Source organism: Ochotona curzoniae, unplaced genomic scaffold (genome assembly GCF_017591425.1).
Source record: "Ochotona curzoniae isolate NIBS_2020 unplaced genomic scaffold, NIBS_Ocur_1.0 scaffold_2453, whole genome shotgun sequence".
In the NCBI taxonomy this organism is placed as follows: domain Eukaryota; kingdom Metazoa; phylum Chordata; class Mammalia; order Lagomorpha; family Ochotonidae; genus Ochotona; species Ochotona curzoniae.
The window spans coordinates 3,741,479-3,768,476 of NW_024467094.1; the positions used below are offsets into that span (position 1 = coordinate 3,741,479).

The 26,998-nt window shown below is 47.3% G+C and overlaps 1 protein-coding gene across 4 annotated transcripts in view; it reads right to left on the reverse strand.

Annotated features, from left to right (window-relative positions):
- ARHGAP44 (Rho GTPase activating protein 44) overlaps positions 1 to 26,998 on the reverse strand; it is a 129,725-nt gene that overhangs the window by 37,706 nt on the left and 65,021 nt on the right. For all 4 annotated transcript variants that reach the window (XM_041000413.1, XM_041000412.1, XM_041000415.1 and 1 more), the window contains exons 5-7: positions 22,864 to 22,975; positions 18,755 to 18,831; positions 1,069 to 1,186 (exon numbers count right to left, since the gene is read on the reverse strand). In XM_041000413.1, coding sequence (XP_040856347.1) covers positions 1,069 to 1,186; positions 18,755 to 18,831; positions 22,864 to 22,975 — 307 coding nt within the window. The remainder of the gene's footprint in view (positions 1 to 1,068; positions 1,187 to 18,754; positions 18,832 to 22,863; positions 22,976 to 26,998) is intronic.

The window sequence follows — 26,998 nt, forward strand, 5'->3', positions numbered from 1 at the left end:
AGATCCATGGTAGGTACACAAATTGCACAAAATAAAAGTGAGATTAGTGCGACAAAAGAACAATGTTTCCGGAATAGTGCCGTGGCTGGCCTTGCTATTAACATAGGGGTTCAGATGACGGTGAAATCTTGGAGCTGAAGTGCTGGTTTCACTTGGCTTGGTTCCATGATGCTGTATGCCGAGAGATGGCATGCTCTTTAGACATCTTTCAGTATGCCTAACACCAGAGAGAAATTCGATCTGATTCTGAATGTCACCAGAATGCAAGGTCAGGACCATCTGCACAGGGTGTCCCTAAAGCAGTAGGTCAAAAGACAAGCTAACGAAACCAGAGAGAGCCACCAAGAACAGAGATGTTCCTTGAAAAGGCCAGGGGACTGACAGGACAGGAGCCCACGACACGTACAGAGATGTGACACTTCTGTGCCCTGGGATTAAACCCAGCTGACAACGCATGGAAACAGATGCATATCCACGCAGAGTATCACGAATGCTTGGTGGCTCAAGTCCTACAGACTGCGGGCAAGGAAGGTGGGGTACCAATTAAAAAAGGAAGGACATGTCTGCAAGGAGAGCCAGATTTCAGAATGACACTCTCCCTCTTAGAAGCTTATCTTTGCCGAGACTGTCCCCACGGCTGGCATTTCAAGCTCACACACCAGTACCTTCCAGAAGGCATGGGGATGACGAGGCGACTTGGGAAACAAGATGGGTCAAGATTCCTCCGTGGGCTGAAGTCTCAGCTTTCCCAAGAGACCCAGAACTCCGCCTTTGGGATTCAGATGTCTTACAAAGGCTTCCCATTGTCTCTCTGCCCACCTTGCGGGAACACCACGAGGGGCCAAGGCACCCTCCCTTCCTGTCTCAGTCACTATCAAAGCCCCCGGCCCTGGGGTTCAGCCTGGACTCTAGGATCAACGCTGCTAGGTGGGCGGACACGCCTGGCAACATGCGTGTTCAGCTAGAGACTCCCCACAAGGTTTCGAAGAACTTCAGTGAGCCCAAGGAAACTTCCCAGGGGGATTCCCCAGGGTGACCCAGGAGGATAAGAGCAAAGAGGGTGGGTACCCTGCAAATCTCCACTCGGTTGGCAGCCTCCTCCATCTCTTCCCTGAGGGCATCAGCTTTGGCACCCGCAGGCTGTAAGCTGCTGGACAAACCTGAAGACTTGGAAGTCTGCTGCCACCTGATGGGAAAAAAACAGGAGAAAAAGAGGAAAGATGAGAGACAGGCAGAAGTCTTAGGGCTACTGACAGAATGCTGAGAAAACGGCTGGTTGCAAATACCACCTGGGTATGGAGGGGATGCAGGGTAACGAGCAGGCAGGCTACCAAGTGTGCTCCCCGGAGAAAGGTTTTCCTGATGCTGTCGTCCGTGCATTTGCCACTCTTTTGCCTTACTATCTTTCCCAACTCCCCACTCCTGTTGACTTTCAAAAATCTATGTTGGGGCCCGGCGCAGTGGTGCAGTGGTTAAGGTCCTCGCCTTGCATGCCCAGGATCCCATATGGGCACCGGTTCTAATCCCGGCAGCCCCACTTCCCATCCAGCTCCCTGCCTGTGGCCCAAGAAAGCAGTCAGGGATGGCCCAAAGCCTTGGGACCCTGCACCCACATGGGAGACCCGGAAGGGGCTCCTGGCTTCGGATCAGCATAGCATCGGCCATTGCGCTCACTTGGGGAGTGAATCATCAGATGGAAGATCTTCCTCTCTGTCTCTCCTCTCTGTATATCAACCTTTCAATAAAAAAATAAATCTTAAAAAAAAAATCTATGTTGTTTTGCGCTGAGTGTGAATGGTACGGTGACCAAAACAACACGAGAGGTGTCTGCCACATCCCTGCACACTGGAAGGTTCCATCTCGCCCTGCTCTCGGCTGTAGCTTTCTGCCAATGTCCGCTCTGAGTTGCCCATGTGATGACTGGCTCCGGGCTTCAGCCTGGGTTAGTCTTAGCTGTTGTGGGCCATTTAGGGGAACACACCAGCAGATGGAAGACCCTTCTCTGCCTTGCCTGTCTGTCTTGCTTGTCATCTTCAAATATAAGCAAGTCAAAACATAAATAAAATTTTTATGTATGCAATGATGTGTTGATGGAAACATATATCATGGAATAATCACAGCAAGGTAATTAACATAGCCATTATCTCATTTACTTTTTTTTTGTGTGTGGTAAGGCATTTGAAATTTAGACTGACCATAGCTCATAAAAATTCATTACAGATTTCATAATAACCACTGTTGGCTGTCAGTGTCGCTTCTGTTGTTTCATTTTCCTCTGGGAACTCACCTTCTTGACTGAAGCCAATAAAACATGCGTACTGAGAACAGATGCCCTAAGACTGGAAACTAGTAGGAAAACAAGAAATCCCCAGCCAGTAAGCACAAAGCAACTCCATAGCAAGACTTGGATATGTCATTGGTATTTCCTCTCTATATTTATTTATTTATTTATATTATATATATATATTTTTTTTTTGAAGGAAGGATAGTGGTTTTCCGAGGAAGCGACTTGGAAGGGATGGCCAAGGGCAGCACATGTATTTCTTGGTTGCTTTGTCACCATGAGGGGATTTCTGGAAGCAGGTCCCAATGACACCAGACAAGAACTAGCTGAAGTAGGTCACCGGGACACCTGTATTCAATATGTGAATGCCCGCCTTCAGTCCTGAGGCTCCTCTTCCAACTGGAGCTTCCTGCCAGCAGGTGGAACGGCTCCAGTACCTGAGTCTCTGGCACCCATAGGGGAGCCCTGGAGTGCATCCTAAGCTTCTGGCTTTGACCTGGTCCAGCCCCAGGTGCTGTAGGCATTCGGGGAGTGAGATTCGGGAAGTGAATTGCTGCCTTGGAAATAATAAGAATTTTTAAAAATAAAGTAGGATCTGACAGTGGGTCCTTTCCACTGCCAACAGCTGATAGGGCCAGCAAGGACAAAGTAAGTCAAAAAGGCCATTTTCCTAAATACTAGTCCACTTAATCCTTTATTATCTCCGACTTGTAACAGAGACATGAGCGATGCAAGTACTTTTTGGCTCTAAGGAAAACAATCCAGATGACAAATGGCAAAGTGTGGCTTTAATTCTGGGAAACGTGGAGGGAGGGGGAAGAGCTGGATAAGAGAAGTCAGGGTGCTGCCCCCAATGGGTGTAGGAGCCCAGGGAGGTAGGGATGGCTACCAGATGTTTCAGCTGGCAAGGGAGGCCGGGGCTGGTGCTTGACACAGCAGTGAAGACTCAGCCTGGAATGCCCACAATTCCTACCAAAGTGCCCAGGTTACAGTCCGGATTCGGTTTTTGATTCCAGCTTGCTAATGAGCAGCCTCGAGGGGAGCAGGTGACCGCTCAAGTGGCTGGATCCCTGTCACCCATGTGGGACATCTGACTCAAATTCTGGACTACTGGCTTCGGCCAGTCCTGACTGTTGCAGGAAAATATTTAGGGGAGAGAACCAGAAGAAGGCGAAAAAAGAGAAGAATCTATCTTGGTATTTTTGCCTTGCAAGTTATCAAAGTAAGAAGGAATGGAGGAGGAGTGAGGAAGGAGGGGAGAGATGCTGAGAGAAGGAACAACAGGAAGGAGAGGGGGAAAGAGGCAGGCTAGAAATTTTCAGGTTTCCTCTCCTGATGTAACATGGCAACAGATTCAACAATTTTGTTTAAACATTTGGTAGGCCAGCAGTGCACAGATCAAACAAGGTAACTCCTCAGGTTCTCTCAGGCTCTCGGACTGCAAGGCTTTAAAGAAGAGGGAAAAAGTTGAGCATCATCCTCATCTTGAGAATCAAGGACCTCATCACTAGATGTTTTCTCAATTTTTTTTTTCCTGTTCATCTGTAGGCATGGCTGTACTGAAGATCAAATGGTTCTTAGAAAAAAATCAGCAACAGAATATAGGAGTCAGCGCCACCTGGATAATGCGACCATAGCAAAATGAATTTTCAAAGACTATGGGGAGTCTACGAATGCTCGCTTCCTTGCTTCGCGCGCTGCATATAAACCCCTGCCTCCTTCTACTGGCCTGGGGTGGCCAGTCTGCTGTGCAGCAGGTGCACGAACCCCGTCTCAGGAGAGGGCAGTTTCTGCAGGAATCTCTCCACTTTGGGGGGTCCTATAATAAGGTGGCATCACAAAGGGAGCCTGGTTGTGCCCCTGACACATCAGCCCATGGGTGTCAGCCATCCTTGAAGCCATCTGGCAGTTCCCCTGAGTATTCATCAGACTGAGGGACAGTCCCCCTCACGGCAGTGTGCTGAGCAGGTGTCAGGGTCTAGGGTGCTTTTTGAGTGCAAGGAACCCAGACCTGTCTAGTGGCAATCTGGGCATGATGATGCAAGGTGATCCCTTGGTGCTAATTTGGCTTCAACCTTTCTGTTACTGGAAGGAGGTCCCTGAAGGCTGAAGCAATGACTTGGTCACTTTGATAAACTCATTATATGGTTATCTGAACAGGTTCAATTTCAGGGTGAGCAACCTTAAAAAGCAATGCTGCCCCTGTGCTCGACTCCCTAGCAAACGTTGGCACAAACTCTCTTCTCAGGCTCTATGATGATTTAGAATTTAAAATGTTTACATCAGAAATCTAAGATGGGGCCAGTGTTAACAGCTCATAGGAACACTGGTTTCAGTCCCAGCTACTCCACTTGTGCTCCAGCTCCCTGCTATTACACCTGGGGAAGAAGCAGAGGATGCTTGAAATATCTGGGTCCTTGGTATTCATATCGCAGACAGGGATGGAGTTCTTGGCTCCTGGTTTCAGGCTGACCCAGCCATTGTGGTCACCTGGGGAATGAATCTGTGGATGAAAGCTCTCTTCCTGTTTATTCCCCTTTCTCTGTATCCTCTTCTTTCACATAAATAAAAATAAATATTTTTTCTTTTTTTAAAAAAAGACTTATTTATTTCTATTGCAAAGTCAGATATACAGAGAGGAGGAGAGACAGACAGGAAGATCTTCCACCCCATCATCTACAAGTGACTGCAACAGCCAGAGCTGAGTCGATTCAAAGCCAGGAGCCTCTTTCAGGTCTCTCACATGTGAGCACGGTTCCAAGGCTTTGAACTGTCCTTTACTGCCTTCCCAGGCCACAAGCAGGGAGCTGGACAGGAAGTAGGGCTGCTGGGACTAGAACTGGCAGCCATATGGGATCCTGCAGCATACAAGACGAGGACTTTAGCCACTAGGCTACCATGCCACCCCCTCCTTTTTTTTTTTCAGAAGCATAAGACAGCAGGATAACTTGATTCTTCACTCTTTCTTTGATAGGCTTCCTTAAGACTAAAGTTCAAAATCAAGTTGTATTTTTAAAGATCTATTTATTTGAATGGCAGAACTAGAAAAACAGAGATATTGTTCATCTGCTGATTTATTCCCCAAGCAGCCACAACAAGCAGGAGTAGACAAGGCTGAAACCAGAAGCCAAGAACTCCATCTGGGTCTCCCTTGAGTGTGCCAGGGGCCCAAGCACTCACATCATCCCCCACCACATTCCCAAGCTCATTAGCACGGAGCTGAAGTGGAGCATCCAAGACTTGAACTGGTACTCAGATATATTACCAGAACAGTGGGCAGGCAAAGGGCTTAGCTCATCATGCTACAACATTGGCCTGTTACTTTCTGTTAAACATTTATTTATGTATTTGAAAGGCAGAAAGCAAGGGAGGGAGAAGGGAGTGAGAGAGAGAGAGCAAGAGAGAGAGACAGAGAGATCTTCCCCTGTTGGCTCACTTCCAAAATGGCTGCAACTGTTTACTGCTTGGTCTGGCTAAAACCAGAAGCTAAGAACTCAGGATTCCCACGTGGACCCAAGTAGTTGGTCATCACCTGTGGCCTCCACAGGTACACTCTTAGCAGGGAGCTGGACGTATAGTAGAGCAACCAATCCTTGAACTAGTACTGTTACAACAGCATGGTAATCAGCAGATTAACTAGCCATGCTACAAGGATACTCCCTGGAGATGAGCCTTGCAGCTGAGTCTTCCACTTAGAGATCATCAAAGGATCCCTTTCTCATCTTGGGAAGACAATAGCTAATTAGGATCATTTGGGTTGTATGAAAGGTATTGTCAAGTTGTGAAGTGATGTTAAACTTTTTCATTTTAAAAATATTCGCTTGGGCCCGGCACAGTGGCTTAGCGGCTAAGGTCCTAGTCCTGAACACACCAGGATCCCATATGGGTGCTGGTTCTAATCCTGGCAGCTTCACTTCCCATCCAGCTCCCTACTTGTGGCCTGGGAAAGCAGTCGAGGACGGCCCAAAGCCTTGGAACTCTGCACCTGTGTGGGAGACCTGGAAGAAGCTCCTGGCTCCTGGTTTTGGTTCGGCACAACACCAGCTGTTGTGGTCACCTGGGGAGTGAATCATCAGACGGAAGATCTTTCTCTCTGTCTCTCCTCCTCTGCATATCTGACTTTGTAATAAAAATAAATAAATCTTTGAAAAAATATTCACTTATTTTCATCTTATTTAGTTAGCAAAGACAGGATGTTCCATCCGTTGGTGTATTCTGTAAGTTTGACACAAATAAATCAATCTTAAAAAATATTTAGACGCCATGGTTCAACAGTAAAACCCTAGGCCCATTTTGGTTAGGCTTTCTAACTTGGAGAATTTTCTACATCTGACATTACCACACGGCAAATGAACTTCACTGTAACTAGACCAGCAGGTAATCACAATATACTTGCTAACCCCATTTCACTTTTTTTTTTAAGACGCAAAACTAGAGCTGGAAGAGCTGGGCAGGTGCTTCTCTGTCTGCCCTTCCACTCCCCTCCTCCCTTTGGGTAATCTTCAGGCTCAATGCCCACTCCTCATGGGTATGTCTCTTCGTGGGGCAATCGCTCTTCATCCCTTTGAATCAAAGTTGTCACTTTTTGCAACTTAACACATGTCTGCACTTAGCATAATTTGGGAGCAAGACCAGAGCCTGGAATGAAATGAATATACTGCAGCCCACATCAGTGCTGCTCCAGCCATCTAAATGCTACTGTGAAAATCTCCATGAATGGAAGCAGCTCCATGGATACAAAGGCTGGATATGCAGGGGAACCTTCTGGGAAACTCGGCGGGGTGGGACAGAAGTAGGGCTATTTCGGCCGCAAAGGTTCAATTCATGGCCCTCAGTCATACCTACGTATGCCTTGGGAGAGTTGAGAATGGCTGCCAGGTAAGCCTTTTCTTTACCACATGCCCATGGGGGTTATTCAGAAACACTGAGGACCATCTTATTAAATACCAAGGATTCTTTCCACTGAGGGAGCATCTCCTAGCACCAAGGGGGGGATTTGTGCAACAGGTGCATGCAATTGGCTGCCAAGCTTAATCCCCCACCCCAGCCATCCAGGGCATCATGTCCATCTCAGTAGTAAAGAGCCAAATAGACCACCTCCCCCGTACGCCTTAAGGTTGAGGAGTTACAAGAAAAAGAAGGGAGATTGAAGCAGAGCTCCTAGCCGGTACCTTTGACAAGACTTCATCGGGTCCTGGTGTCTCTCCCTCAGTAGAGTTCCTCTGTCAAGAGTTTTTCAATTAAGGGAGTGACACAGGTGTCAAGCCAGAACCAAGACCCTGTCTCACAAAGACTCAACTGCCCCTGTGTGTTCAAGTCCCCAGAGGCCAGCCTCTTTCCCGAGATACTGGCAGGCATTCACCAACCCTGAATCAAACGAAGTACCACCCAAACTCACGCACACAGACCTGAGGCCACCTTGATCACTTTGAAAACAAACACGTTGGTTCCCAACATGAACCCATCAAACAGCGAACCAACGAATGGCCCCCCACAAGAAGACCATGCACTGCTCAATCTCCACTGTAAACTCAAAGATTCACAGCCTTGACTCACGTGGCAGAGTCTGGGAAATGAGCCGCAGAGCTGCTGGATTCCTGACTCCAGCACATGTTGCAAACGCAATACTTTCTTCCACCACCCTCATGCCAGTAATTGGTTTGCTGCACACTGAGCAAGGAAACCTTGTTTGAAGATTTTGGGGAGTTCTATGTCAGTATAAGGATCTTGTTCACATCTCCTTGGGTACTTTGGATCATTTCCACCAATACCTCCCCATTAATTCCCCTAGTGTTTCCAATTAGACCTAATTTTATGTCACTTCTCCCATTTGCTCAAGTCCCATCCAAGATACCAACTGTTTTGGTCCAACCTTCTTTTTAGTGATATGAGTTTTCCTCGTAATTAAAAGAAAAAAAAGAATCGTGCCATTTATCCAGTAATGCAATGTAGTGATTCTCTTGTTCTCTGGGATCACAAAGCTACAATGGCACTTCATCTCTCTGCTTAGAGGCAATGTCTCCCGAGATGACTCTGCCAAGAAAGGCTGCTTCTTATGAGCTATTCCCACTTGAGCAGCAGGTGAAATGAGCTTTTGCCCTGACACAGCATTTGGCTAGCTTAGTTATCCCACTCTTTAGCAGCCAAAGCTTTGGGACTCTTTTGATCAAGAAAGACGGCCGGCTGGGAGATTGGTACAAGCCGTGCTGTACCCCTTGCAGGGCTTCGCTCTTGAAGTATGCCCCTGGTCAGAGCCAACATGACTTGCCCTCCCTCCTGCGGACAGGCCACTGTCTTCTTCTACGTCGACGTAAAGGTCCTCATAAGCTGGGATAAATCTTTGAATTGAAACCACCCCGCTCTCCCTTTCTGTACTGACTTTCACTGCACAGTCTAACATTCCTTTCTCACAGGAAAACAGAAAACCTCAACTTAGTCTCCTGGAATAGTTGAAATTCTGTTTCCTTTCCATCAGATGTTTACATTAATTTTTTCATGGTCCTGTTTTAGTTTACATATAACACACACATTTTTAGGTTTCTCCCAGTAGCCTTTTCAAACTTTCATTTTCATTATTGTATTCTTTTAAGATTTATGTATTTATAGGGCCCAGCGCGATGGCATAGTGGTTAAGGTCCTCGCCTTGCACGCCCGGGATCCCATATGGGCGCCAGTTCTAATCCCGGCAGCCCTGCTTCCCATCCAGCTCCCTGCCTGTGGCCTGGGAAAGCAGTCGAGGATGGCCCAAGGCTTTGGGACCCCGCACCCGCGTGGGAGACCCGGAAGAGGCTCCTGGCTTTGGATTGGCATAGCATTGGCCGTTGCACTCACTTGGGGAGTGAATCATCGGATGGAAGATCTTCCTCTCTGTTTCTCCTCTCTGTATATCTGCCATTCCAATAAAAAAACAAATAAAAAAATAAATCTTAAAAAAAAAGATTTATGTATTTATTTAAAAGGCAGAGTTACAGAGAAAAACAAAGACACAGATCTTTCCATCTACTGATTCACTCTCCAACTGGCAGCAACAGCCAGGGCTGGGCCAGGCCAAAGCCAGAATCCAGGAGTACGAGTCTGGTCTCCAATGCGGGTACAGAGCACATGGGCCATCTTCTGTTGCCTTCCCGGGTGCTATAGCAGGGAGCTGGATTCGAAGCAGAGCAGTTGAGAATCAAACTGGTGCCCATACGGGATGCTGATGTTACAGAAGGCAGCTTTACTGGCTATGTCACAACACAGGCTCCAGATTTATTATTATTATTATTATTATTATTATTATTATTATTATTATTATTATTTTCCTGCAAAGAGTGTAACCGATTATTTTTGGTTTTGCTGAAAAGTTGCTTTCCCTTCAGTAACTTTCAGAGTATCCCATTTCTTCCAATGCTTCATTTCTCAATCAAGTGGCTGGGGCTCTTTCAAGTTCTGAGGTAGCCACCACTGAATCCGACACTCCGTATCATCCTGAAGGGCTCTCATGGTTGCTATCTTTTCCCTGCAGTCATGTTTTCAATTCTTCAGATCCTTGGCGGAGGGGGTTAGCAGGCTCATCCAGTGAAACCATTTCCTTCCCTTAAGAGACTCTTCTGCAAATGATGGCTGGGTGAGGATCCTGGTACATCCCGCTGTCCTAAGAGACAATCTTTGGTGTAGAAAACTGCCCTAGGCTCTCCTTGGTTGGGCTAATTTCTGCTCCATTTTTTTTTTTTAAGTCTGACCTTATTCCCTTTATAACTGCAGACCAAGTCAGTTGCATCCAGCTCTAGTTTAAAAGCATTTTCGCTTTCAATTTCATACTGTGTGTGAAGCCATGTGACACCACCGTGAAGTCCAGTGACTCCGGGGCTGCATATCTGGCCTATGGCCAGGATGTGGCTTCCCAAGCCTTTCATTTCCTTCGATGAATCACACGCTGGTCAGGAGCTCCTCCAATGGGTGACTGGTCCCACCTCGAATCTCATCACTAGCTCTGGAGAGAACGGCCAGCGATGTCTGACATCACTAAGCTAACATAGCTATTTCAATGTCTTTCTCTTGACAGTGACGGGACAATTTCAACTGTTTCTCTAAAAATAGTGGTGATGGCTGCTTTTCCAACGTAAAGGACAGCTGTGTCTATTTAAACGTTCCCACCACACTTCAGCGAGAGCTGCATCCGGCAATGGCCACGTCCACAACTAGGTGAAAACCTCTTTGCAGGGAGCTATTTTCCCAAGCCTTCTCATTCCAGGCAGATCAGATCCGCTCCCTTTCCCAGGCCCGTGCTCTCAGTGGCAGCCCCACGAGAACTGTCTGTTCAGTGTAAACAGATGCAGCCATCTGAGATTCCAACCCTCCACTTTCAACTCGAAGTTGGAGACCCTGACTCAATTTACCAATCTGAACAATCAGTTCAGTGAAACACATTTCCCAGCCCCCCACAGATACCAACTCCTTGATGCCAGTTCTTTTTATTCCTTTTGTTTTCTGGCTTGGAGTACTTTTCAGACCTTCTGCTTCTATTTCCTGAACACTGAAAGTTATTCGAAAAACAGGAATCTGTCTGAATGTCTTGCTTTTTCCCAGCAGGTGAACTATGGTTTGTTTCACCGAGGCTTGCAAATCCTTAGCTTCCTCACGTTTTGCTGAGAAGAGCCAGGTACAGCTGACCCTAGTGAGTCCAGGCTGTAATCTGCAAGCATCCTTTTCTCTCTTCTCTTGCAGAGACACTAGTAGTTAGTGGTATCACGTTCTGGTTTTGATCTTCAGTCCTCTGTTGAGGTTCTCCTTCTGTCTCATGAGGACTTCTGATAAGGTTTGGCTGAGACACCTTGCGTCCTAGCATCACTGCAGCGTACAGCATTCTGGATTAGCTAAAGGGACAGTGCCACTCTGCTAGTCCCAGAGCCATCTGCCTCTTTCTCATCATTCCTGCGTCCTTTTATGGATGCCATTTTTTTTTTACTTTTCTCAGAATCATTTGTCTCATATATATATCCCCCCCTTACAGTTTGAGTGTGTCTGATTCTTCAAGAGACGCTTGAGCTTCAAGCATTTCCACAAAGAACTTCCTTGGTTGCTGCTCTTCTCAACCGGAAGACAGATCCTTCAGTTTCCTGACAGCCATCATCACCGGCTCATTTCAATCTCTCGGAGTCTTTCCCTTGACTGAGTTTCATCAAGTACTGGTGTTCCAGCTACCCAGGCCAGATGCCTGGCAGTTCTCTGATGGGTTGTTTGCTCATCCTTGCATGTTTCTTCCAAGCACCCTGTGCTGACAGGGACAGAATTTGGCTGTCACTCATCCTTCCTCCCTTGTTGAAGTCTCTGTACAGCACAGTTTTCTTTCTGAGACAGCCGATGAACAGATTCTTCCAGCTGATGTCTTCCATCTTCCTAAGCAAAAACATACCCTATGTTTTTTTTCCACTTGAAGATCCAAAGTAACTTCTGCTCAATGAGCAGTCATTCTTCTTCAGTGATGCGAAGGCGTTCCTGTTCTTTTGCCTCTAAGTCCTGTCTCGGGTGACTTAACTCTGAATCGGCATTCCTGCCTCCGCAGATCTCTGCTTTGAAGCATCTCACACTGACTGTTCAATTTCAAAGGGGACAGTTGTGGAGTAGGAGTGCGGAGAAGGGAGCATGGCGCTGCAGCAGGTTAAGTCACTGACCCGCAATACCAACATCCCACATCATTTCAAATCCTGGCTGCACCATTTTTGATCCACTTTTCTGTGAATGCTCTAGGAGAGCATCAGAAGATGACTTTGAATGTTTGGGTCCCCAATATCCATGTGGGAAACCTGGATGGGGTCCCAGGAACTTGGCTTCAAACTGGCCCTGCTCCAGTCATCTGGGGAGTGAACCAACAAATGGAAAATATTTTCTCTCTCATTCTTTCAAACATGCATATGTATGTGTGTATATATGAATAAATATGCATATTATATACATATAAAAATGGCACATATGAGAGTTGTGTGTGCTCGCTTCAGCAGCAAATATGCTAAACTTAGAAAAAATGACAGTTGACATTTTCTTGGTGAGATAGTTTTCTTTTTAAAGGCTGAACTTGCTTTTGAGGTGTCTTTTTCTTCTCAGTGAGGATTAGACTGGTCTGGGTCACTCAGCGTGATGTCTCCATTTTCAGCATCAGACAATGCCGGTTGCGGCTGCTACATTTCCTTGTCCATCGTCTCTCACAGGATCATTCCTTCTCAGGTCATAACACCTCTGCTTCAAACAGGCCCATTCAGCTTGTCTCCTTCACCCGTTCATGAGTTCAGACTCTCGTTTCAAAACATTTCTTTCATTTGCTGCACAAGTCAATGTTTGTCCTGACCTTCCATTCAATGCTCAAGTTCTCCGATAGTTATGGTAGAGCCTACTTTTTCAGCTTGCCTTCTCGAGCCGTCTTGTTGTAGCCTTCTTCCTAATTCTTCGAATCCTTTCCAAAGTTGCTTACATGTCTACAGCTCAATTCTGTCAACTGTTTTGTGAACCTGCTGTAATACACTGACGGTTGAAGCGCTTGCTCATCATGCTGCTGATTTCTATTCAAGTTCCTTGATGGTATTTTGTAGTTTGTGAATTGCATTGGCATGAAAGTCAGCTGTTCCTTCTGCTTTTCTATTTAAGATGCATTTATCTGAAAAGCAGAGTGACAGACATGGAGAGTTTTGTATCCTCTGGATCACTCCCCTAAAGGCTCCAACAGCTAGAGTGGGTCAGGCTGAAGCCAGGAGCCCGGAGCTCCAACGTGGACTCTCATGTGTGTGGCAAAGTGGCTCAAGTATTTGAGCCATCATCCTCAGCTTTTCCAGGCAAACATTTAGGGAGCTATGTGAGAAAATGGAGCAACCAGCCCACCCTTACGTACTTAGGTTCCTGGGAAATCTAGCCTGCATGGGAGCTGGCCTGCAAAGCCAGCCCTCTGACTTCTGTAGGCATTCGGAGAGGTAAATCAAAGGATGGAAATATTTTTTCTTCTCAAATTGAAAATAAAAACTTGAGCAAATTAGAAAAGAAATATTCTACCCAAAGGTATTTCTAAAATCTAAGCTGAAATAATAGATCGAGATGAGTAAGATTTGCTGGATCATTCTTATGAAGGTTTCATCTATGTAAATCATATGGTAGACGGATATCTACCAAGCTGGGGCCAGAATTGTGGCACGGGGGATTAAGTCATAGCCTACAATGATGGCATCCCCTATGAGTGCCAGTTACAGTCCTGCATCTCCCCATTCCAATTCAGAGTCAGTCTAATGTGCTTGGAAAAGCACTTGAAGATGACCCAAATCCTCGGGTCCCTGCACGCACACGGGAGATCCAGACAAAGCTCCAGGCACCAGCCTTGCCCAGTCTGGGCCAAGTGGGAAGTGTATCAGTGCATAGAAGATGTGTCTCTGTTCTCTCTGCAACTCCGCCTTTCAAATAATTAGTCACTTAAAAAAATACCTCCAACATCAAGTCGAGTGAAATAAGCCATATACAGAAAGACAAATTCCACGTGTTCTCTATGTGGAAGCTATGTATTTAAAAATTATAAAAGCCAAAAATAACCCCTCAAACCCCTCAAAAATGTAAAGCTAATTGTTCACTGATGTTTGTTTTTTCTTCACAAATAAAATATGAAACGTCACAGCTAAAATTTATACCTCGGATGAATATACATCTTCACTATAGATTAAGAAATCAAGTTACAACTGTCATCTGATTCACGCTGCCTGAAGAAAAAGGCAACTAACCAATATAAAAGTGCTAAAAAAAAATACACAGCGAGTATGAATACTAAATGGATTTTTATAGCATTGGAAATCTGAATTCCACTTTTTAAAACCTCATATTATACCATATGTATATGTGTATAAATGTTTTCATTGTAATATACACACATATATTACAACAAAAACACTTCTCCCAAATGCTTTCTTTCGTTACTTGCCCTATGTCCTTCTTTTTTTTTTTTCCTTCTGAACTCTGTACCTTAGTCAATATCATGAAACTTTAAAGGACACAGCTCTTCTCTCCCTATAAGAAACTGCCAACAAGTTGACTTTGAAATTCCTGGTAAGTTGACTCCTCCACCTGCCCTGCCCCCAACCCAAAACAGTTCCCTAGGCAAACGGTACTAAAAGCTCCCAAGAAATGCAGAAACAATCATAGTTTCGGAGAAGTCATGGGATTAGCATGATTTGAGGGCTTGACAGCTTCTCCAGCCATCTGCTCTGCTCCCTCGGAGAAGGCACAGGGAGCCTGGACACTGTCCAAGCAGGGCAGACCGATGACATCTTCCCAGCAAAGTAGCTGAAGTGCCACCATCATCCCTGGGGAAACAGGGTCCTGGGAGCAGGAGCCTGGGACACGAAGATGAGACACACGTTTTAAACAAGGTCTGGATGGGAGAAAAGGATGGGAAGCAAAGATTCGGAATTTCAGGGAGCGAGTCCAGAAGACCATGGCGACTCACTTCAGGGCAACAGGAAGTGCAGAAGGGTTTTCTTTGGAAGGCAAACAGAGAAGTTTCTTTATGGGGGCCCTGTTTCATCTGTCTTCTCGGGTACCGGCAGCCTCCATTTTCTGAGTTCTGGCCTTCCTTCCACACATGGCCTATTGTGGTCCAAAAGGGGCTGCCTTTTTCTGTATGACATTGGCAGAGAGTGGCAGAGCTAAGGGCCCCTGACGTAGGCCAAGCTGTGGTCATCCTTGACCACCTTTGCCAATGGGTGGGCCAAGGTGCTGTGCACACCAGCCAAGTCCAGACAAAGGGAGCTCACCCTGGGGAGACACAAGCCCCAGGGACATCCAGAGAGCAGGAAGAAAATGGATCTAAGGAAAAGAGACCTGCAGTGAGAGACACAGAGGTAGCAGATGAGGAATGACCTCTGGGAGGGACTTAAAACTGCCATGCTTCCAGAACCCCATTTCTTGTTATCCACCTGTTCTCTCATTCCCCGAATGCCCAGCATCCTTCTTAAGCTGTTCCTCCTTACTCCCGCTCATTCAACTCCAAAAGAGGCAAGTGAGTGAGTGTTCACTTGCGCCCCCAGCATGGCAAGCATAATAAAATAGCATAGGGCATAATGACAGAAGTTTCTGTTCTTACAGGTCTGAAGGCTGGAGCCCAAGGGTTCACTTCTTTTCGGTGTGACCTCGACTGTTGTGATGCCCCATACCTTCACGATGGCCTTTCCTCTACGTGTGCACAAAGAGAGTAACTCTATGTGGAGTTGGGGTCCTACCCTTATGATCTCATTTAACCTTTATTACCTTCTAGAGACTCCATCTCCATAGAAACAGTCCCATTGGAGAGTGGAGCATCCACAGATATACCTGGCGGGGAGTAATGAACTTTGAAGGACCCAGGGGCAGCTGTTCAACAGAAACAGAATATGGACTGCACTTGGTAGGATTAGCCCAGGAAAACACAAGCCTGACTTGAGGGGAAGAGAGAGTTCTTTCTTCAACCGCTGCCAGGCTAACCCTATAGCTTATGGCAGAAAAGACATTTCTGTCTCATTCACAATCTTTAATTCAGCATAAATGCTTCTTTGAGCTTACACTTGAATAGGGACAAATGTATATACATTACAGCCAATCAAACTCCTAACAGTCTAAATCACCCGGCAGCACGTCGTGGTATCTGCCAGATGTGTGCTAGAATCCAAAGACCCAGGCTGACGATACAGAAAAGGATCCTTCCTGCCTCTCTCTGTGTACGCGCTGTTCCACTTCTGGAAGGGGTAGGCCATGAATGACAGCTTCAGTCATCACAGGCAGGAAGCTGCGAGGAGGAAGAGGACCTAACATGTGCCATCAGCATCATGCAAACACAGCATAATGTGGGGGTGGGGCTCTGAGCAGCCAATGGTCCCAGAGTAGCACGTGGCCCCACTCTTACTGCGCCATCTTGGGAGACAGCCCTCAGGGGGACTAAGAGTGCTGGTGTAAGGTGTAGGCCTCTCCTTGTGGGTTTCAGCAAGTCTCCCCTCCCCGCCCTACCCACCAGCTAGACAGGTAAATTCAGGCTGGCAAAGGCCAGAGAGTAAAGTGGACAGAGAGTGTACCCCTTGGCTGAGAACACCACTTTGGTCCAGTTGCCTAGAACCTGATCCACAGAGAACCCAGACTCTGGAAGCCCTGGTTAGATCTCTCCCCGAGGTAACCATAGCAGACGTAAAGGGGAGTTAGCCGAGTCTTAGGAGAGAATGGGAAGGGGCTGCCTGGATGAAAACAATCCCTGCAAAGCAACTGCCCACTATAAACTCACAGATCCCACCAAGCGCACTGTGCAAAGCCAACAGAGAGACGAAGCAGGTGGATCAGGTTAACCTAAAACGATGTGTTTGGTCTCCTACAACAGACTGTGAAAGATCCAAGTTGAAACTTTCAGAAGCAGAAAAATTGCATGGGAGAGGCAGACGCTTCCCATGCAGCCCATGACACCACAGATGACAAGCTGGAGAGGGGAAAAAGCATTGCATCATGGACGACACATCCCTAAGTCACCGCTCAGAGCTTTCAGCACCTTCACACCAAACGGTGTCAAAACTAAAACCAACACTAGGCAAGACACACCATGGGCTGTGGCCCCACTGGCTACTCCAAGAAGACAACGCAAAGACACGATGGCGGAGATGATGACGGCATGCCTGGATACCGGGCTTCAGCCCTCTGCCCAGTGGCTCTGCTCTGGAACTTGGCCTTTCTTTAGAGAAGTAGAAGAGATGGGAGCTGAGCCTCTAGTTCCCTACGAAGGAAATCACCCCACAGCCCCAGGAGCCTGACAGTCACCTCATTGGGACAATCGACATTTCTTCAGGAATCTTTCATGGCTCCCAACATGCATGCAAGGATGTGTAAGGATGTGGTGATCACAGCCACTGGACATTCCCCACATCCATTCTACTCTCTGGTGCCCCAGAGCACACTAAAACGGATAGCTTCTGACTAACTCTGACATTTCTCCCACACCTTCTCATCCTCCTTCTAATAAAGGAAGGGCAGTTTCAGGCTGATAATCTTCCCTACCTAATGGGGCTTAACACGTATGAATGGCAGCTTTGCTTCTGTTCTGTTTCCCTTCAGATTGTCTATAACATTCTTGAAGCAAGGGGCACTGGCTTCCAACGTGTAAGATTTCCTTTACAAACAAATTTATTTTGAAAAAAAAAAAGGTCAACTCTTCCCAAAGGTACACAGCCGTAGATGTAAAAAATGATTGAACTGAACCGAGGTTTGGAAAGCATAAAAGTTAACCAAACAGATCCTTGCTTCTCCGCTTACTGAATCTACCGGTCTTGTGGGGCTGCCCCACAGCTTTTGTTGCTTGAGATACTAAATTCAGGTTGACCAAGTAGTTTTTAAGGTATCAGCTTCCTTTTGGCATGCTCATGGGAAGTGGTGTGACACACAGAATCCCATGGCATATTCTCAACAGTCTCCTTAGGTCAACCCACAAACTTTCTTTCCCAGCACAAGTGAGGGCAGAGGAGATGAAATGACTTGACCATGTCCCAGGTTCAGAAAATAGATCTTGAGCTGGGTGCCTACCTGACCCTTTGACTCTTGCTGTAGAGTCAGGTAGACTCTTTATGCTATTATTTTAAGATAGCTAGATGATGATTAAAATAGATCCTAGAAGAACCAAACAGTTCCTTTCATATTAATATTCAAAAGCCTGCATGCCTGCCACTTGCACTCACACACTCCTATCAAACAAAAAGATACGCACAGCCACATCCGATGCCACCTTGTTCTCTGACACTTGCCTGTTAGGGCAGGAGGTTTCCAGTGGATGCAGAGAGGGGTGGAGAAGAGCACTAAGAAGCCTTACTGCTCTTAGAAGGGTCCCCGGGTTTGGAGGAGGGCTCCAGGAAAGGAAGCAGTGATAACCTTCAATTTCAGAGGAAAGCAAAAGTGTCCTGAGAACCAGGAATGCTCCCATCACTGCAGACAGGAGCTGTCATCCGGCCTGCCTCTTGGAACTCAGGCCCTACTTTGCTCCCCTTTGTTGCCTCCACCTCGGCCACGCTGGCCTTGGTTCTGTGTCCTGAATACGCCAGGCCTATTCCCATCATAGGGCCTGTGCACCTGCTCTTCTCTCTTCATGGCCAGACCTCTGCACGGCCACGTGTTTCTCACTGTTCAAGTCTCAGACCAAACGACACAACCTAGGAAAGCTTTCTCTCACTCCACTGTTGTTCTTCATCACCCCTTTTAAAAATGATCTGGTGTTATTTTTTTGTGGCCAAATGCTGTCTTGTTTGTTCACCTGCCTGGTGTCCATCTCTGAAATTCAATGGCAATCATTGAGAGGGCAGGTCCCTGGTTCCATACCCTGACGCCCAGGGCCTGGCACATGGTACACATTAGGAACAACTTGTGGAATAGAAACACAAAGTCCATATAAACCTCCACCTTCACTCACTCTCACATGGCATCTCTGTTCCTTTCAAGAAGAAAGGAATACTAACAAAACTCTACCTGGTTCGTGAAGAATCCATGTCCAGCACCAACTTTGCTAGATGTTTCCTTTGTTTTTGAATATTTGGGATTTCTACCTGTGGTTACAGGAGATAAAAGATACAGTTAAGCTGAAGTTCAGTGTAAATTCTTCGAGAACTCTTACAAGTTGGCTAGAGACCTCCCGATCCTTTGCTTTAGATGAATCCACTTCCTTTCTGCCACTTCCTTTCTTGATCAACCTCAAGGTATAAATATTGACAGGAGAAATTGTGTATATTAGGTATACAATTTAGTGTTTTGGTATGCATACACCGTGAAAGGATTACTAAGCATCATTTCTTGTGTGTGTGTGTGTTTGCAGGAGAGTAAGAACATTTAAGATTTATCCTCTTAGGGTTACGCTGTGGCATACTGAGCCAAGCCTCTATCTGTACCACCAGCATCCCATAATGGTGCCAGGCCGTGTCCAGGCTGCTCCACTTTTGAGCCCGCTCCCTGCTTATGGCCTGGAAAAGCAGTAAAGTAAGGCTCAAGTCTTTGGGCCCCTGCACCCAAGTGGGAGACCCAGGAGAAGCTCCTGACTCTTGGCCTCAGACTGGCTCAGTTCCAGCCACTGTCACCTTTTGGGGAATGAACCAGTGGATGGAAGACCTCTCGTCTCTCCTCCTCTCTGTTCCTCTGCCTTTCACATCAAAATAATCTTTTAAAACATGTACTCTTGGCTTTTTTTTTTTAAAAAAGATTTACTTATTTGTTTGAATGGCAGAATAAAAGATGAGAAGCAGAAATAAGAAAGAGATTTTCCACTTGCTGCTTCATTGCTGGCTCATTTCCCAAGTGGTCACAACAGCTGGGTCTGGGTCAGGACAAAAGCAGGAGCCAGGAATTCCAACCTGGTCTCCCAGGTGGGTGGCAGGAGCCCAACACTTGGGCCATCTTTTGTTGCCTTCCCAGGTGCCTTAGCAGGAAGCTGGAGCAGCTGGGAACTGGTATTCTGATACGAGGTATTTGCATCACAGGTGCCAGCTTAACACACTGCACCACGGTGCTGGCTGCTCAAATTTCAAATACATGCTATAGAATGTTAACTACATCCACACCGTACAGCATATTGGACCTCCAGAACTTACTCGTCTCACATAGATAAAACTTTGTACCCTTTCAGTGACTTGCAAGTGAAATCCAGTCTCCTTTTCCTCAGCGGCTCTCCTCTCTTTGCTGGACACCCGCCAGAGCCCTCTTCAACCCCGATCTTCCCAGGGATTCTGTGCTGCCCTACTCACCTGGGCCCACCTTACTCCAACCAGCAAAAGCCAGGGCCTCATCCCATCTCCCTCTCCCCTGCCACAAGAGCCACACACCCAGGGGATAAAGCAAGGCAGCCAAACCGTCGGGTCTGACCCACAGACCTAATTCCAATCAGACAGCAGCTGGAGGAACACTGGCCTTGTGGGACCCGGAAAGCTGGGAGGAATACCGCTGGGATGCAGGCTCAACATTTATAGCCCTCAAGTCAGACTTCCTCCAGAGCCCATCATGAATCAACATTACCACCGTGTCTTTTACCAGCCAGGAGCTCTTCCATGTTGGTCGCATGCAGCCACTCTTTTCATTTTTTTTTCTTACTAAAAATGACTTTATTCTAAGGCAGGATATTTTGGGGGGGGGGGTGCGGTTTCCAGGCCCAGCAAAACTAGAACAGGATGTGATATTTACAAAAGAAAATTGGTCATCATCTGTACTATAGTCATGGTGGGCTGCGATGGGAAATGCGAGGAAGGCCCCATGCTCGGTGCAATATATCCTATGCTGTTTGCGGAGCAGGTGCGAGGGACGGGGCTGAATGTCACAGCTTCAGGCAGGAAGAGGGCCACCATCACAGCCCCTCAGGGACCACCAGGGAGCACTGGGGAGTCGCCACGGCTGCACATGCAAGCTGCCCAGGCTAGCCAGGCATGTTTCAGCATACATGTCAGTCTTGCTCCCGGGTTTGCATTGGGTTTGAGCCAAGGTTGCAGGGCACCTTAGGAAAAGCAGGTACATGTCCATGACTGCTCCTGGCTAGCGATCCCTGACCATAGGCAGGAGGTTGGGCAAGCTAGCGCTGGCTAGCGTCATAGCACCAAGTCCAGGATTCTCTCCTAGAATTCTCAACAACGCTAGAATCACCCACCTGCCCCTGCCAAAACAGCCCTTCCGTAGGGGGTATGCGGACACCCAGAAGAAACCAAGCACAGGGCTAGGGCAGTGCTTGCCTGACACATAAACCTCTAGCCAGCTTGGTCTATGAAGGTCTAAATTTACATGACCACAAGTTAAAATAAACATTGAGTTTTAAGCCACACTACTCATATTTTAAGCACTCAAAAGCCACATAGGTAAGGGGTCAGCAAACTGAAGATGGAGGCTGTCTCTCCATGGCAAGGAGTTCCAGGCTAAAGTGCTGCTCAGGTTTCTTTCCCTTCCCTTCCTCCCCCAGTGATGTATTTTATTTCCCTGAAAGGCAGAGTTATGGAGAGGGGTGGGTCCTCCATCCACTAGTGGGTTCACTCCCCAAACGGCAGTATTGACTGAGTCTCCATTACTTTTCTGGGTGCATCAGCAGGGAGTTGGCTGGGAAGTGGAACAGCTAGGACAAACCAGCGCCCATGTGGGAAACTGGCATTGTGTGTTATGGCTTAACCACCTGTTTAGCATAAAGTCAATTAAAGGCAACAGGGAGGGTACCAGTGTCCAGAACAACTAAAACCACACTCTCAATCACTTCCTGTCTCCCTCAAGAAGATTCCACTAGATGGATGCTAGCAAAACTGTCATATAGATATTAAGATTGCCTCTTCATCAGCAATTTGAGTTTAGTGTCCATTAAGGTCCAAGCGGGTAGGGACCAGTATAAACACCAGCTGCGACCAGGCGCAATGGCTCAATGGTTAAATCCTCACCTTGCAAGTATCGGAATCCCACAAGGGTGTTGGTTCGGGTCCCAGCAGCTCCACTCCCCTTCCAGCTCCCTGCTTGTGCTCTGGGAAAGCAATAGAGGATGGCCTAAAGCCTTAGGACCCTATTACCACATAGAAGACCCAGAAGAAGCTCTTGGTTCCTGGCATCAGATCGACTCAGCCACGGCAGTCATTTGGGGAGTGAGCCAGTGGGTGGAAGATTTTCCTGTCTCTCTTTAAGTCTGACCTGCCTTTCCAATAAAAATAAATATAAGAGAATAAAAAGTAAATAAGGGCAGAAGCCCTTAGAGAGCCTCAGGACCATGGGTCCCCAGTGAGCCTGGTGGAGAGGGCCTGCTGTTAATTTCCAGGAAGACTTGAGATGGGTGGGTGAGGAGAGGCAGGGATAATGGCAGTACACACAAGATTGGGGAAGGAGGAAATACTGTCCGCTTTGTATCTATCCAGTGGCATGACATCCAGCAAGAGGGATCAGGGTGCCACGTGTGGACTCCTTGATTATGATGTGGCAGGAATAATTCCTGATGAAAATCAATGCGGTGGTGGGAGGGGCTGGTGGGGTGATGCAGTAGGTTCAGCCACTGCTTGTGATGCCAGCATCCCATATCAGAGCGCCAAGGGGAATGCCAGTCGCTCCATTTCTGGTGCAGCTTCCTGCTAATATGCTTGGGGAGGTAGCAGTTGACAGCTCAAGTACTTGGGCCCCCGTCACCCATGTGGGAGACCTGCGTGGGAGTTCCAGGGGCTCTTGGCTTTAGCCTGCGTGGGAGTTCCAGGGGCTCTTGGCTTTAGCCTGCGTGGGAGTTCCAGGGGCTCTTGGCTTTAGCCTGCGTGAGAGTTCCAGGGGCTCTTGGCTTTAGCCTGCGTGGGAGTTCCAGGGGCTCTTGGCTTTAGCCTGCGTGAGAGTTCCAGGGGCTCTTGGCTTTAGCTTGCGTGGGAGTTCCAGTGGGCTCTTGGCTTTAGCCTGGCCCTGCCCTGGCTATTGCAATCATCTGGGGAGTGAACCAATAAATGGAAGATCTGTCTCTCTTGCTCCACTTTTCAAATAAATAAACAAATCCTTTCTTGTTTAAACAAAGGGAAACAATGACTAAGTGTGGAAGCAGCAGAAACGATGGCGGATTCTTCTTACAATCCGGGAGTCCTGGCCTCCTTATCGCATCTTACCTCTGCCAGCAGAAACAGGGGCTCAATCACATCTCTCTCAACTTGCAGTTCAAAGTGGATCAGTTCCTGCGCCAGCTTGTCCTCCGTCTCCCCACAAAGCTTCAGCATCTTCCTGCAGCCCAAGGGGGAGAAAATCACACCAAATAACCTCAGAGGTGACCACTGGCTGAGTGCAGCTCTCATTACCAGTCACTCAGCACATCAGTCAGGGTTGATACGCTGGTGGGGTCCCGGCTACGTATCATGACTTCTGTCATGCTCTTCCTGCGCCTAACTGTATAAATAAAACTGTTGCAGGAATAAAGTGCACATTGGGGCCAGGAGGACTGTGACTTCAGAACATCCCCCCAGCGGGCAAAGAGGGGACTACTGGATATGCAGACTCGGACTTCTTTGCCCTCCAGAATCCCACTCTATGAATGTGCCACCATTTTGTAAGCTTTCCGCATAGCAAGAGCCTTTGGCTATTATAGGCAGGGCTGTGTGTGCAGTCTCTTGGTAAGACTTCCAACATGCAAAGGAGCAATCCCACTGACCCACACCCTCGCCCACCCTGGCTGTGGGGATATATCCGAGTTTCTGCCAGGGATCATCATCTTGTCCTGGCGCTCACTGTGCATCAAGGGATGCACACTTTATTTCAGGGTGATCTGGAATGGGTATGAGGACTCGATGTGCTGTGGTTTGCTCAGCTCAGGGCTCCTGGTCCCAGAAGGCCTTTTCACCGCCCCTAGCTAACATTCCACAGGGTCTATGCGCAGGATTTCTTTAAATATTGACGTGCGGGCCTGTGAACACACAGCAGGTGCTCTCTGCTGAGAGCATCAACCCCAAGGTTGTGCTTTTCCCTTGCTTCTTTCCCAGTGGTGCCTTTTAACTGATTTTCTTTTATTTACCCACCACATTTCTAGTTCAGTAAACAGTGTGCGCATGAGCTACTGGCTCTCGTCTCTATAAAATGAGACTTCCGCTGTGTGTCTGTTTCCCGTCCCTCCCTGTATTTATACAGTGTTCTCTGTGTGTTTTTAGAGGCACAGACAGATTTCCCATCTGCTGGTTCACTCCCCACGTGCCTGCCAACAGCTGGCAGTGAATGAAGCCAGGAGCCAGGAATGCATACCCAGACCTCCCATGCAACAGGAACTCAACCACGTGAGCTACCACTGTGCCTCTGAGGGTCTGTCTGAATTGGCAGGAAGGCAGGGGCAGGAACCAGGGCTGGGTACTGAAGCCTGGCACTCCTGTGGGGAACACAGGCCTGCTGTAGTCAGTCACTGCCGGGCCGAGTGTGCTCCATCCACGACCACTCTGATTCTGTATTTACAGACTGAGCAACCCTCATCAGAAAATTGGAAATCCAAATTTGTTAAGTTTTCAGATTTTTGAAGCATTTCAAGCTTTGGAGTTTTCCAGTGAGGAATGGTCAATCTGTAACATGGATGTAAATAGTTCCAAAAAAAAAAATCTTTTTTTAAAATAAAAAGCTTCTAAAAATCTGAAACTTCACTGGCCCCAGGTATTTCCAATAAAGGATACTCAATCTGCACTTGGAGCAGAGTGTAATTCTGGGTCATTCCTGCATGTTTTCCTAGAGAAAATAACTTTTTTTTTAAAGAGTTTTGTCTTCTATCCCTAGGGACACAGCTGGCTGCCCAGAATCCTCCTTCCTCTCCTGGAATTTCCTCTCCTTCGGTCCTGTTATCCTGTTGTCCATTTTCCGACAGTCCCTGACAAGGTTCTTAGAAAAGAGTACGTAAGAGGTCCAGGTTTAAGGCTTGGTGTTTCAACCTTTCTTCTCCAATCTCACATCCGCCGACACTTGAGGTTAACACCGAGTCCCATGCTGAGCATCTTCAGCATTGTGAGGGCACAGCCTCCTCCATTTCCAGTTTCTACTGCTGCTCTTTGCAAAGCCTAGAAGTGTTCATGTTTCTGCTGGAGCAGAGGTGGGAGGAACGACTATCCCTCTGAGGTGTAGCAACAGCAGGGCTTCAGTGATGCAAGGGGTGCTCGCTGTGCCTTCACTCCACACGCACCTTCCAAGACCCACTATCCAGGGTTGATCGGCACAGCGTCGTCGGAGCACACACGCCACTGTTCTCTGCAGAGCTGACTTTTGGCTTGGATTTGCCACATCAAATGGTACACCTTGCAAAATTGCGCCCCCGTTGTCGTCTTTACCCGCCACCCTCTTTTTCCTGCATTTGTGAATCTGTACCTTTTCAAGGAGAGGGAACCCCCTTATTAGAATTCTAGCTGATGCTGGAAGGGAATAAAATCAGATGTACATTCAGTCTCCCATCTTGCACCTTGCTGTCATTATATTTTTGGCACGTCTCCTAGAAATACTGCACGATACAGTTCATGTTTGTTCACCGAGACGGCTGGATTCCCTCCGTTCACATCTCTTTTCACTGCAGATAAACATGCTCTAACTTCTATTACATTCCCTTTTTGCTTTCCACTTAGTATTCTCTCTGTGAGCTTACGTGTTTGGATTTTCATCCCCTTCCTCTTCCAGTTTTTAAAATTTTGTTTCATTTATTTCATCATTTTTCTACTTTGGAAGATATTCATTCTTCTGTTATTCCTGTGGGTCACTTCTCCAACCTGTACACTTGACATCAAATTTCAATGAACTATTTTTACCCTCCCTACAAGCGATGCAAGAGCTTGAACACGCTTTGTGCTGTTAGTCTATTTTTTCAACCCTTCTCAATAAATCATTACCGTATCACCACTTGTTAAACTGAACGGTTATTTATATTTCTTTACTATGAAAAATAGCAGCACCCTTAAAATATACCACTTTGTCATAAGTATTATTATGAGCTGAAGGCAATTTGAGAAGGAAACAAATTCCCATAAAGGGGGCTGCTCATTGCTGCAGTAGCTGGGTTCTCGCTTCCTTAAGTCTTGCTTTGCTCACCATTCCGGTCCACGTAGGAAATCCGCCTTCGAAATGAGACAAGAACTGAGATCGCCTTCATTTATTTCTATTTGAAAGTCAAATATACAGGGAGGAGGGGAGACACAGAGGAAGATCTTCCTTCTGCCGGTTCACTCCCCAAGTGGCCACAGCCGCCAGAGCTGAACAGATATGGAACCAGGAGCCAGAAGCCTTCTCCGGGTCTCCCATGCAGGTGCAGGGTCCCAAGGCTTTGGCCCGTCCTTGACTGCTTTCCCAGGCCACAAGCAGGGAGCTGGATGGGAAATGGGGCTTACAGGATTAGAACCGGCGCCCAAAAGGGATCCTGGCATGTGCAAGGCGATGACTTTAGCTGCTAGGCTACCACGCTGGTAGTGGTACAACTGCACAAATTTTAAAAAGTTCTCATTTGTTTTTCTTCATTTCTACCCATTCATCACAGTTTGGGTTTTTGGCGATTGCTGAGGAGTCATTGTGGAATTTAATCTTTCTTTTAAAAAATTATTTATTGGAACAGCAGAGTTACAAATGGAGAGAGAATAAGAGCCAGCATCTTTCATCCACTTTCCCCGTATGGCCACTACGGTCAGGGCTGAGCTAGGCTGGAGCCAGGAGCACCTCCTGGGTCTCCCATGTGGCTGGCCGGGGCCCAAGTCGCTGCATCATTTTCTCTGTTACTTCCCCAGGAGCAGTATCAGGGAGATGGATTAGAACCAGAGCAGCAGGAACCTGAATCAGCACTCACATGGGAGGTCGGCGGTGCAGGCTGTGTCTTAACCCCGCCATGTCCCTTTGGAGCAAATCCCTAAATTTCATTTTCAACAACTGGGCGTTTCTTCATGTTGTTTCCTTAGTATTTTTTGTTCTTTAGGCTTTGATTTTCCGACCGATTACAGGAGAAGCTGTAGATGCTCTCTTCTGGCAACTATTTTGGGATTCGCCTTTCTGGGAGCTCCGGTCAGCCAGGCCCATCCCCTCTGGGAGTGCCCTGAGCGGTGACATCAGATGTCACAGTGTCACTTTACGCTTCTGCTAGGGCCCCAGTGTCTTTCACAGGGTTTCATGTCAATTCCTCCAAAGGGACGTGCCTGGCCACCCGGGGAATGACTGCGGGCCAGGGTTTTGGTTTCTCGCTGGGAGCATTTTCTTCTTCCCAAATGAATTCAGTCCCCTGCCCGAGTCCCCAGAAGCTGGGTGCCTCCATCG